Source organism: Juglans microcarpa x Juglans regia, chromosome 5D (genome assembly GCF_004785595.1).
Source record: "Juglans microcarpa x Juglans regia isolate MS1-56 chromosome 5D, Jm3101_v1.0, whole genome shotgun sequence".
In the NCBI taxonomy this organism is placed as follows: Eukaryota; Viridiplantae; Streptophyta; class Magnoliopsida; order Fagales; family Juglandaceae; genus Juglans; species Juglans microcarpa x Juglans regia.
In genome coordinates this window covers 705,507-718,573 of record NC_054602.1, presented here as the reverse complement: position 1 = coordinate 718,573, position 13,067 = coordinate 705,507, and the positions used below count along the sequence as shown (strand labels likewise).

The 13,067-nt window shown below is 32.7% G+C and overlaps 1 protein-coding gene across 3 annotated transcripts; it reads right to left on the bottom strand.

Annotated features, from left to right (window-relative positions):
* Positions 1–3,104: 3,104 nt before the first annotated feature.
* On the bottom strand, positions 3,105–7,216 carry LOC121265425 (AT-hook motif nuclear-localized protein 7-like). Of its 3 annotated transcripts, XM_041169054.1 has the most exons (7): positions 6,536–7,215; positions 5,756–5,823; positions 5,519–5,650; positions 4,358–4,519; positions 3,741–3,862; positions 3,480–3,695; positions 3,105–3,381 (listed from the first exon to the last, which is right to left on the bottom strand). In XM_041169054.1, exons 1-6 carry the CDS (start codon positions 6,930–6,932, stop codon positions 3,488–3,490), a joined length of 1,089 nt encoding a protein of 362 aa, XP_041024988.1. In that variant the 5' UTR covers positions 6,933–7,215; the 3' UTR covers positions 3,105–3,381; positions 3,480–3,487. The 3 variants fall into 3 exon arrangements, with proteins under 3 accessions (XP_041024988.1, XP_041024986.1, XP_041024987.1); XM_041169052.1 differs by having other exon boundaries at positions 3,480–3,862; positions 6,536–7,216; XM_041169053.1 differs by having other exon boundaries at positions 3,484–3,862; positions 6,536–7,216.
* Between the last annotated feature and the right edge of the window lie 5,851 nt (positions 7,217–13,067).

Below are 13,067 nucleotides of genomic sequence, written 5' to 3'. Positions count from 1 at the left end.
ATTCCAGTTTCTAAGCTTAAAACATACATTTATAGACGGAGAAAACGACTTCACCAAACGAGCGTGGAAGTCTGTCATCCTGGCGACTTCTAATTAAGAAGGATCTGTTCTTCCTTAATCTTTGGTCCAACATTAATTCTTCGAAAGCTAATTGAATTTATATATATATATATATATATATATATATATATATATTAGGAGGTTGAGAAAAATCCACTTGTGGAAGTATATATCTGAGTGGCTAGTCGAGAGTTCCTTTATTGCTTTAGTATGAGAGCAGTAGGGACGGCATTAGTTTGATCGAGTACTACGATTTGGATTTAATTTTTTTTTTTTAAAGAGGTTAGCACCTCAAATCTTTATAAGGAACTCCCACTTATGGCAGAGGAAAAACTTATTATACCAATAAAACATATACCAAACAAAGGAAATAAATAAAGAAGCCAATCCCAAAAAGCCACTTAAATTCTAATGCTAGGAAGGCCAATCTTGTCTAAACAAATCATGTCTTTTAGCTTTCGTGGTAAAGAAACAAACGAAGTAAATCTCCTATCAAGACCCTCCTCCCCGACTATTTTGTTCTTTGAATTGATGCTCAATTTTAAAACGAATCCCATGTAGACTATTTAACAAACCATCCAAATAGTCCCATAGGTACCAAGCCGTGTACCTTTAACCGGTTAACCAATTAACCCTAAGCTAGAATCACATTCTATTGCCACCTGTGAGAAACCCATCTCCTTGCAAACAACACCACCAACAATTGAGACTCGTAATTCTGCTTCATTATTAGTACCATACCCAAAATGAGAAGAGAAGGATCCGGTGTAGAATTGCTGAATGAATTTAAATGCTGTGGCAACTACCCGAGCCATACAAGAAGTACTCTCTCTATGGGATCCAAAGACCAACCAGCTGCTGATTCATGATGATCGAGCCCACCAACTTCTTGGCATTAACCGATGGTTAAAACCACCGACACGAATTTTTCTGTCTTAGGACATATCATTTTAGGTGTCACAACTGCAGTAATCTCATTATATATATATATATATATATATATATATATATATATATATATATTAGAAAAATGGAGTGATTAATTAGGACCTGATCTAAAAATGTTGATCAAATTCCTTTTATGTAGGTAAAAATATAACTGCATATATATGGATTGTCATCGTAACCTGACAAGACAACGATGTAGCTAGGCACCAGCTACCAATCCAATAATCATTATTCTCTATTTTTCAAGCCCTGTGCTGTCCTCCATTCCTGCAGTAAAACAAACGATTTCTTGGTCTTCAATTAACAAATAGTTCAAAATGACGGTACAACGTTCGGCCTGTGAAAGATGCACTACATCTTAATTAAACGTACACGTGATGGCTAGGTTGGTCAGTCGATGCCACTGCCAGCTCTGCGATTAGTTCTTCTAAATGATTCATTCATTTGATTCTTCAAACTATATATATATATATACATATATATATATATGTAACAACTTTCAAGGAGACCCGTTTCGGCCATGACAAGAAAGAATTACGTGCCAAAACAGAGTCGATCAGATAAAAGTTTCCACGGTCAAGTAGTTCTAGTTGAGGTTACCAACTCGATGCTGATCCTAGATCTTAATGTACGTACCTTTGCTATAGTTGAGCTGAGTCCAAGTCTTTCGTTTTGTCAAGATCAAAGGATAAACAATGTGCTGATTCTTCTTGGTTTTCTAAAGCTATATATTGAGGCAGAAGAAACAGTGATCGTAAGGGAATATTGTCATTGAGATAGTCTGTCGCTGCCCTGCAAGACCATGGCACGTTGCCTAGCTGGACCAATTAAGTTGAAACTATGGCTACCCTATCTTGAGAAACTCAAACGAACTGATGACCGAAGGTATTGAGCTGATGGAGTTGGGACGTCATTGGTGGAAGGATAAGAGTTTCCTCAAACCGAGTAAACTCCCTCACACCCATTTTAAAAAAAGAAAAACAGAAAAACTCTCTTTTCTACGAAATTGTATCCAAAGAATGCGAACATTTCCTGCAGGCAAAAGAAGTTTTCTTCGCTATATAACTTCAGTTTTATACAGAAATTAGTGGTTGGTAGTTTGCAATCGATGGGGGCATCAACTCAAGGGTGATACGTATGCACCAAAACCCATTCATCTGGGATCGGGCTTAATCCCATTCCTTATTATTAACACCTATAAATTATAATGTCGGTGACCACTTATGATCAGTTTGTGCATTTTTTAAAAAAAGTTATATTATTTACAAGAACGTGACTAAACTCATGTATTATAATCATTAAAAAAAGTCAAAATTGATTCAATATATTAATCAATAAACTTTTTACTTTTTCCCATATATGTCGGCAAGCAACGACGGAGTTGGTCGAGACAGGAAGTAAGAAATGGCTTGTCAAAGATAAAGCCCAACTCCACAACTGACGAGAAAGTAGGCGCTCTAGCCTCTAGCTCACGTAGTTGGGATGGGCTGAGATCCTAGTTAGTCGGAATTAAACGCTCGGAGTGTGATCCTATAAAATTTCGGGAGGTTATAAATCAACCCATAGAAATTTCCTCTATCATGCCTCATTCTCTAATGAAAACTCGAGAGAACTAACAAAACTTATGCCTATATCCCGGTTCTTCAAATGGAAAATTTAAATTCGAAACTCCCCACTTCTTTGTATAAAAAAACAAAAACAAAACAAAACAAAACCTATCCCCAAAATATATTTTTAAAAAAATGAAGAATTAACGAATATAGGAAATCCAGCCCATGCAATAAAATTATCCGACGTTTTAAAACCGGAACGGGCAATGATGATGATCGATAAAAGCTTGGACAGAAAAACAAATCAAATCTTGATAGTCAACTGACGATCAAGATGCTTGTTACCACGCACCACAGGAGTATACTTCGTCCCCGAAAAAGGGGAAAAAAAAAATGGTGTTGCTGCTAACCATTCATGAGAGCATCTTCCTCTCTCAGTTTATTGGAAGCCTTACTGTGAAGAATTGCACAATGCTGTGGTTGTTCCAGTTAAGAACAGTCTGGTCAAAAGGACATAGTTGCAAATTTGTTGCGATCGAGATAAAATTAGAAGAAAAAAAGAAAGCCCATCAAGAACAGAACAGTCAAATCTAAAGAAAGTAAAGATACAGAAGAAAATGATCTTGATCTTACAGTCCACTAATATTTTCATAGTTAAAATGATCACATAGCAGTTCAAGATAAAAATTTGAGGCTGCATTCGTTACTAATTCCTAATCCTAGCTTGGCATTTTTCAACATTTTATATCTATATTTGTTACAGAGTAATTACTCAAATTAATCAGAGTCTTGTCACTTCAGCCTCCAAGCCTCCTAGATACACCTGAAATGAAATTAGGACACCAAGTGGCAAAACTCAGATATGAAAGACAAAAATCATATCAGCAATGAAAGGAAAAAGTAAAGAAAATGCAAGTCTACCTACGATTCTATTCCCCAGAAGCAGGGACATTGATATCAGGAGATGGCCTCTGATCTGAGGTTGACTCTGATCTATTCCAACCAGCACTATCCAGTGTGCCATTTGGGTTTTTCAGTTTATCATCACTCCTGCAGTTATCTGCTTTTGCATTGTTCTGCCCCTGTAACTGTATAGGGGCAAAAATGGTCTGGTCATCAGGTTTTGCTAATTGTGAAAGAGGAAAAATGGTCTGGTCATCAGGTTTTGCTAATTGTGAAAGAGGCCCCGCAGCTGTCACCATGTCTGAATCAGCGCTTGAAATTGGGAACATCGTGGTTTGTTCTCGATGGTGCTTCCTTTTATGTGCCTTATAACCGTTTGGCACGAAGCTTCCAACAACGAGCTGCAAATCAAAAACACCAAATATAGTTTTTACTTCATACTAATAAAACTAGTTCAATGTTTTTTGTCTTTCTGGTATATGTGTCAGAAATACATTGTCATAACATCGTGATGTAAATTCAGGTCAGCGTGCATGCTGAAAACATTTTCCAGCAGTGACAAAACATGGTTGAGGCTCTATATTTTGCTCACGCACCCTAGGAGGAAGAGGCACATTGACTCTGATTGAGTGCCATAATTGATGCTGCATATTGCACAGCGCCAGGATGTAGATTCCCAATTTCTTAGTTTATTCTCATGAATAAATTTTGATAATCCCAGTATAGTTGCAACCATATTTGGAGGAAATGCTTCCTTCACAAAATACAGTAATCCCAAAGCTACTAAACAGATATTGATACAATATTATGTCTGTAATTCTCATATTGTAGTAAGAAAAATGCTCAACAAATAAGAAACGTATGCATCGATTAAGCAATTAAAAGAAAGGCCTCACTTGGATGGGGCCAGCAGCCATTAGCAAACCAGCAATGCCACCACCTATTACGCGACCATCAGGACCAGCCAATGAGATGCTTAATCCACCAGTCCGACCTCTTGTACCACCGTTATCAGTGACTGTGAATGATCCAGACAAAGACAATATCTCAAAGCGGCCCTACAAGAAATTTTTTTAATTAGATATATATTGGATGCGAAAAAGTTAATTCCGTCATGCATATATCTATAAGCAGTATAAAATCATCAGAAAAAGCATAGGGCAGCAACCATAAATTATATGGTTTACAGACAGAAAAGGCAGGTCTATTATCCAGGATTATTTTGAAATAGGCCTATATCAAGTCTTCTACACGGTTTTACTGGAAATATTGGTTCCATTACACATTTCTGCAGGCTTCATCAGGCGGAATGGAAATCAACTCCAGAAAAAAAAAAACACAACCTCCTGATATGTTGCATAGCATAACCTATATAAATGCATTGTTTCTTTCAAGCTGAATAAAAGTGGAGAAAACTACACCGACCAGCATCCTTGCAGTTTTTCAAAATTACAGAACGTGATATTAATCATAAAAGTCCTCTGTGCAGACAAAGTTTATTCTTTGCCCACCATAAAATTTACTGTATTCAGATTGTAAGATGGGTGCAACCACATCTGCCGACCAACTTTCTTCCCAGCACTAAACTTTTTATCTTTTTATTTTCTATTTTCTTTTCTTCCTGTTGGATGTTTGGGCAACGATCTTTCCATTTGAAACTTGATCAAAATTGTCAACTTAAGTCAAATCGTGTTCAGTAGGCTTGAAAATTATTAAGGTAGACAGATCTAGAAGTATCTTGCCTAAAATAAACTTGATAATACATGCCTTGAGTGTGTTTACTTGCGAGTTTGGGGATTCTGGTAAAAGTCTTAAGCACTATGGAAGTAGATAGGAAAGGTTACCCAGATCATATTCCTCCTCGCAGGAAGGAGCAATAACACCTCACTGCCCCAACCACTCTTACAAAGAGAACACCCTCCTACCTTCTTATTGAAATTATAACTATTAGGAGATTTGACTATGCTTGCCCAAAATTACAAGATGAAAAATTCAATGACAATGCAAGAGAAAAATGACAATAATTTGACGAAAAAAGTACAATTGTGAGAACATGCCTCGTATGTCAAGATTCCACCAGAAGAACCAGGTTGGCGAATTGTAACATTGGAAACAGCTCCATTGGCAGAGAGAACGCATACTCCTCGAGGTCCCTTTTGAGCAAAGGAAATAATTTTTCCTGCAACATCCTGCAAGATAAACAAGAATCTCAGTCAGGATTGGCGCAAAGACCCTCAAGAATTTCATGTGGGTTTGGGCCACATTGTGTATATATATCATCTTCAACACATTACCTCCCCAGTATTAACAGTCACCACGTGCGGTGTGAAGTCCCCTCCTGCCGTGTTCGCAAACAATTCACCTACGCAGATCAACGTCCAGATTTAATATAAGTTAAGCTGAAAATATGTTAAAAGCAACATGCCTATATATACTGAAGAATTAAGCTCCATGCGGCATAACTAGTATATATATCTTCATCTGTCGTATTTATTTGACAGAAACAAAAACCCTAATTTCTAATTGAATTAATTTTCCAATTTGGTAAATAAGACAATGAAATGAAATGGATCAACATTCCTTAAATTTAGGAATTTCTTGCCTAAACTTTAAAGTTTATGGATGTCCTTATAAAATTTTTAGACAGTCTTAAATATTTAAAAATAAAATAACCCAAATTTAAAGTTCAAAATGTGAGCGAGCTAGAGACACGTAATATACGTCCTTTTAAATTTTTTTACATTAAATGTTTAAAATTTATTCCATCCATGCGTTAATTTTATACTCTAAAGTTCGAACAAAAGCTTAAGCAACCCAAATACGTCTTAATAGCTTAGAAATGACTAATTAGACAAAAATAGAATTAAAAAAATAAAAGAATAAAATCTTGTTGCGGTGGGTAAATCCATCTTTGTTGACCAACATAGGAAAGGTGCAAAGTCCTTGCCACCAACCACAAAATTTAAATAAAGAATTATTCTTTCTTTCTTTTCCTACATTTTCTCAGCAACCAAACAGTAACAATACTGGCCCCTCGATCACCTGAAAACCAGCTGTACTTTTCTTGAACTCACCTAAAGAAGCAAGAAGCTGCCAGTTGCCAGAGCCAGGAGGCCTGCCTCGTCCCCTTTTGGAAGAGAACGGAGAAGGAGGAGTGGGAGAAGAAGGCGAAAGAGCAAACCCTGGCGATGGTGGCACTGTGTACGACTGCCTGAGGTTCCCATCTGCGTCGTACTTTCTTGGCCTCCCTCTCTTCTTTTTCCCAAGAAACTCAGCGCTCCCTGGTGTCATACTAGTTGCTGTTGTAATCGTGGTTGTTGCGGTGTTAGGGGCTGTCGTTATGCCAAGGCTCGTGTCTACGGCCATGTTCACCACCGCCTGGGGTGGCGCCACGTTGCTCAACAGAGCTGGGGGTGATTCCGTGTCCGAGTTGCCGAGTGGCCCAGAAACCGAGCTCTCCTTCTCTTCCATGAATAAAATACGTTTGAACAGGACAGAGAAGCGGATGTACAGCCAGGAAGGTTTTGTTTTTCGATTCTAGAAGAGGAAGCGATGAAGATGAAGAAGAAGTTTGAACAAAGAGGCTGTATTCAAATGGCGCCAGAAGTAGCGAATGGAAGAAGGTCTGCTAGCTGTATCTTTTTTTCTTTTCTTTTTAACTTTGCTCGCAGATTTCATAAAAACTTCCCACCATTAATGGTTGGAAGGCGAGACAGGAAAATGACTCGGAACAAAACTGGCCGGTAAGGTATTTTCTACTTTTGTTTTTTATTTTTGGACTTTATATTAATCTAATGGGTAGAATTACCGGAATACCTACCTGAGTTTATTTTCTTATTTTTTGAGCTGCTCCCATAATTCTAAGTTCCACAAATTCTCGAAAGTGTTCTGCTGAATTTGAGTTTAATAAAACGGTAGAAATAAAGATATATAAATTATATTTATAATATTTATTGAGTATTTAATATTATTTAATAAACTTATCAAACAATTATAAATATCGTATAATCCATTTAAAGGTGTGTTATATGTATTGTTTTAAGCTATTAATATGTATTGAAATCAGCAAGAGAAAATTATTTGTGATCTTTACCCTTTGATATTAAATGATTCAATTCTCAAAAAATAAAATTTTTAACTATCAAGCACCGAAAATAGTAATCGATGATGAAGGACAATAGTGTAATTGTGAGGGAGTTCCTCTCTTAGGCGTCGTGTACAGGAAGAGAAGAGCGGAGTGATTATAAAGTCCATTCGCAATCTATTTCAACAAATTTTATTATTATTTATTAATTTTAATTTATAAATCTTATTATTATTTATAATACATTTTATTATTATTCACAATTTATTTTAATTTATCTTTAAATTTAAAAGATACCTTTATCAGGCTTCATGGAACTCTCCAAAACGGGATTTAAATATCGGGTCAAACTAAACTGGTGCTTTGCTGTAAAAAGCCTTATAATAATGCTTTTTTTATTTTATTCTATTTTTAGGAACAAAATAAAGCACGCTTAGCCTTATTTTAAGTTGTGTTGATTGTTGAGTTAAATTTAATTTATTTTAAATTAATTATTAATAAAATTAGTTAATTTTTTAATTTTTTATAAAAAAATTAAATTTATCGCAACTTATTTATACATTTTAATCTAAAAAATTAACCACATTTTAACCTAAAAAAAATAAACTCATCTCAATAAAATTTATAAAATATTACTATTCATTATAACCTTAAACGTTTCCAAACCTAAAACCTAAACCCAAATCTTTTTTTTTTTTTGGGTGAATGTAGTATGTTTTATTTCTAAGGTGACGTTGTGAATCTGTGATCATCGCAACACTACTAGTTTTTACTAAACCATATACCATTTAATGCTATTTAATATCAAATCTATTTTTCTCTAAATTTAAACGTCCAATCTTTTCGATATTAAGAAGAATATTACAACTGTTGACATTTTTCTTTTTGACAAGTAATTGTTTACATGAACTTAGAGTTTATTTTTTTAATTTCCTAAACAATACTTTTAATTTCATAATAACATATAAAGAACATTTATGTTATCTTTAATATACATAATATTATTATGCAGCACGTACGTCTTATCCATACGTTAGAGTTTATGTATAATTCAATTGGTATATGAGGTTTAATCCGATCATAACTATTGGTACAATATTATGTTTTTCCATATATGTAGTTAGTGAAACTTAATAAATATCGTCTTGTTCCATCCATGTACTAAAGAATAAAAAACAGGGTGTCCATTTGATTTTTCTCTCTGTTTCTTTTTTGAAAAATAGTAGAGTTCTTACTCTCTTATTATTTATTTATTATTATTTTTATATTTAATTATTTTTTAAATTTTTTATTTTATTAAATTATTAAAGATATTAAAAAATAATTTAAAAAATGATAAAAAATAAAAAAATTTGAAATAAATATAAATAGTAAACAAATAATAATAAGATAGTAAACTTATCACTATTTTTTTTTTTTTTGTCTCGTGTGTTTAAATATTTTTTAAAAATAAAAAATAATAATAACAAAAGCATGCAGAAAATCCAATTCCAACTCTGCAAAAAGCATATGTGTCGATAAGACCGTTGACGAGACCATTGACTAAACTAAGCCAGGGAGTTATTATAACCTATCATTGGCCCTGTTCGTCCGTTCGATTGCGCTATCAGTGCTGATTTAACGGTAATGATCTAAGGCGTGGAATATGGAGATCATTATTATACAAAATATCTTAAAAATATATATATATATATATTTTATCATTTGAAATATAATTTGATGAAATATGACTTATTTTCTGACGAGAATTTTGTATATAACGAGTAATTAGGCTGAGAACCCGTTACATGAAACCGAAATCGTAGCCTTTTTTTGTTTGATTTTTAATTACTCGTTATATATAATCATATGATTTTAACGGTCAACACGTGCTTCCATTCATATCGATGAGGTTTGCTTTGTCCAAAGTTCAAACTGTGTAATTGATTTTGTGACATGCAACCTGTTTTTGGCTGAAATATATATAATCTTTCATTTTTGGCAGGTTCATTGATTTAAAAGGGTCGATGGTATAATTAATGAAACTATAACAATTAAATCATATAACAAAATGATAGTGAAATTAACAGAAAACAATGCTATTTTTCGTTTTGTATCTAATTATCGTGTATAGTCATGCAACATATTTCAAATCGCTTCATCTGCCAATCATATGAACAGGTATTTAAAATGGAACATCCTGCAAGTGTTCATAACCAATGCGGATAAACAGAGTGAGACTGCAGTTTTTTTGTTATCAAATATTCAACTCGCTCAAATTCTCAATGAGTAGCCACAGCTGAAAGCGGTTTACAATTTAAAAAAATATATGGATAAAGACTGATCCTTCCAATTTGACCAGATGGCGGTGACCTTTTTTTTTTTTTTTTTTTATTGCTGGATTTAGAGAAAAGAAATAGCAATTTGCTTGCTTGAGATTGAAGGAAGACATGCAAAGTAGCAGCTGGGTGTGAACGACGTCAGATTCCACGTGTGGAAACAGCTCCTTTCCGATGGGGTTTGGTTGTTCGGCCATTTTCTTTGGTTACCAATTCCTAACACAGAATGCTTTTACTATATATTGCCCAAGGCATCTGAAAAATAAAGATAACGAGAAAAAAAAAAAAAAAAGGAAAAAAACAAAGATGTCTAGGCATGTTGTTCAACGTGAGTCCTGGGTCCTGGAAGCAACTTTAAAAACTGGGTTTTGCAGCACGTGTTATGGCCTGCCCTTGGGGGCTGGGAGTTTCAAAACTCTGGAAAAAAGAATCTCATCCCATGTTTTCTTGCCAAAAACATTAGAGTAACTGTTTATTCAAAAACTATATGCCATTCATAAAACAAAACAAAACAAAATTAGTAGATTTTACTTCCTACAAATAGCACTTGCCCTATAAAAAGCTAAAGGTGGAAACTTTGCGCATGCCTCAATAGAAAATAAAAGCCAGTTTAGACAGATGATTGAAAATTACTCAACTATCTTTAAACTTTGATTATGCAATGAATTCGGCCAACATTGCATAAAAAGAAGAAAAATAATAAAAGAAGATTATATAATATATTTGTATGACCCATTTACTTGTATTCTTTCTTTAATCAACTTAAAAGTCACTTATAGTGGAAGCTTTTTTCTAAGGTGACGTACAGAGACCCCAGAATTTTCTTATGTTAATGATCGCATTCATATACCCTTTTTTTTTTTCTTATATTTTTCTATCAATTTTTTTTTTTCCATAACCAGCAACAGGTGTATAAATGTAAAGAAAAATTATTCTCATTAGTTACTATTCACTATATGATACCTACACCTTATGAAAAGAGCAATACTACTTTACCGCTTAGAGTACACTGCTCCATTTCACCGTTAGTTCAAAATTTTTTTTTTATTTTTTTTAAATTTTTTTATTCATATTTTTTATCATTTTAAAATATAAAAAAATACTAATATATTAATAATTACTTCTTTAATTATTAAATAATTAAAATAAGTATGTAATAAAAAAGTGAGTAATAATTAATGTATAATAAATTCGAAATGTAAAAGAGAGGAGGATGTAGTTAAAAAAGTGAGATGATTCTCCGGAGATAATCACGTGGAATTTAAGGAGTTTCAAACTTTCAAGGCCACACATTTTTTCAAGGAAATTAAACAATTGGGTTTTCCGATGAGTGCCTTGATATTAGGAAAATGGTAATCTTTATCTTTTTTGCGATACAAGCTACACGAGTTATATAAAATAAAAATAAAAATATTTATTGTTAGAGTGATACTAGTGTGTCGTGCCCATTAGTGTAAATTTTATATTTTATTCTTTTTTTATATATTTTTTAAATATTTTTAAAAAAATAAAAAAATATATTAATATATTAAAAATTATTGCTTTAATTATTAAATAAAAAAATTTAAATACATAAATAGTCAAAATAAGAGATACAAGCAAGCGACCTACTTTTTATTATTATAATTTAACTTAGAGCACTCTTATTGAATTAGTCAAAGTTAAAGAATATTTTTAATAAATATAAGAGAAATTTAACTTTTAGCTATTACATTACATAAATCACCACATTAGAATAATTATTTTTTTATTATATAATAATAAAATAATATAAGATGAATTTAATTTTAGTTATTCATATCAAATCTCTATATTAGATTATACATTTATTCATTATATAGTAATGAATAACTAATAATTTCAAAATTATTTAATTTTTTTAATTATTAATTTATTTTATTTTATCATATTTTACTATTCTACCTATTATATATTAATTAATAATCATATTCTTATTAAATTAATATATCACTAACTCAAATTAATATATCAATTGTGATAAAATATGTAATAGAAAAAAAGAGAGAGAGAAATAATTAATAAAATATGTATTTAATGTATATATAATAACTTTTAAATTTAGAAAAAAATTTTAAAATTATTGTAACTAAATTTTAAATATTTAAAATTTGATTAATCTAATATGAACATATTTTATTTTTTAATAATTAAATATTTATTAAATTTAACTTTTAATTAATTCAATAAGAGTGAGAATTGGGGCGAAAGGAAGTATTGGTTGGGGACCACGGAGTCGGAGAACATTTTTAAATCGTCTCTCATGGCTATTTGAATGAATAAGCACGAAAATAAAGCTGCAGAGTTAATAATTAAAGTGATATACACGGAATCGAAATCCTTTTTTGGCTTCTCTGCATGTGGGTTCATTATGCCAATACTCTCACATCGCCATGCTTCACCGACGAAACGTCTATTTTAAGATCAATCCTTGGTTTTTTTTTTTTTTTTTTTCCTTGATTTTTTTCTTTTTTGGGACTGGCCGACAGATATCCAATTCTGCGGATTCATTCTGGTAAAAAGTAGTAGTGACAACAAAGATGGGGGAAGAATGGCTTTTTAGGAACGATCATTTTCAAGTGTGGAAAGGACCTATATATAGTTTATATCACGATTATGAGTGTAACGTCGAATTTACGGAAAATACAGCGTATGTTAAAAACTGCTCTTTATATCTTAAAAAAGAAAAATGCTATAAGAAAATCTTACATCATATCACACACATGTACTTAATCAATATATGATTTGTCACTTTTACCATTATATTTTAACACACACATTTAAGCATTACAATAGAAAAATAAAAATAACAAATTACATGTTGATTAAGTGTGTTTTGGACGTGTTTCATACATATCGAGAGGACTCTTCAGACAACTGGGAGGTAGACCAGAGGACCTGCAAATATACAAGTAAAGAAGGAAGCTCGAGGGTGGTCAGGGGACCCTTCGATACTTAAGTCAGTTTTCTATTTTAGGAAGTTTTTACTTTGCCTTAAAATTCCTTGAGTTTGATCACACCTTGATTAGGCTTTTATACTAGGCAGTTTGGAATTCTATTGCTTTCATCCCAAGAAACTGTTTCCTCGTGCCTCATGCCTCGTGCACGTGAATTAGCCACAGGGCGTGATACCCTAAGGAAAATAATTAATTCAGTGACAAGCTCTGACTCACGTTTCGGCACCTT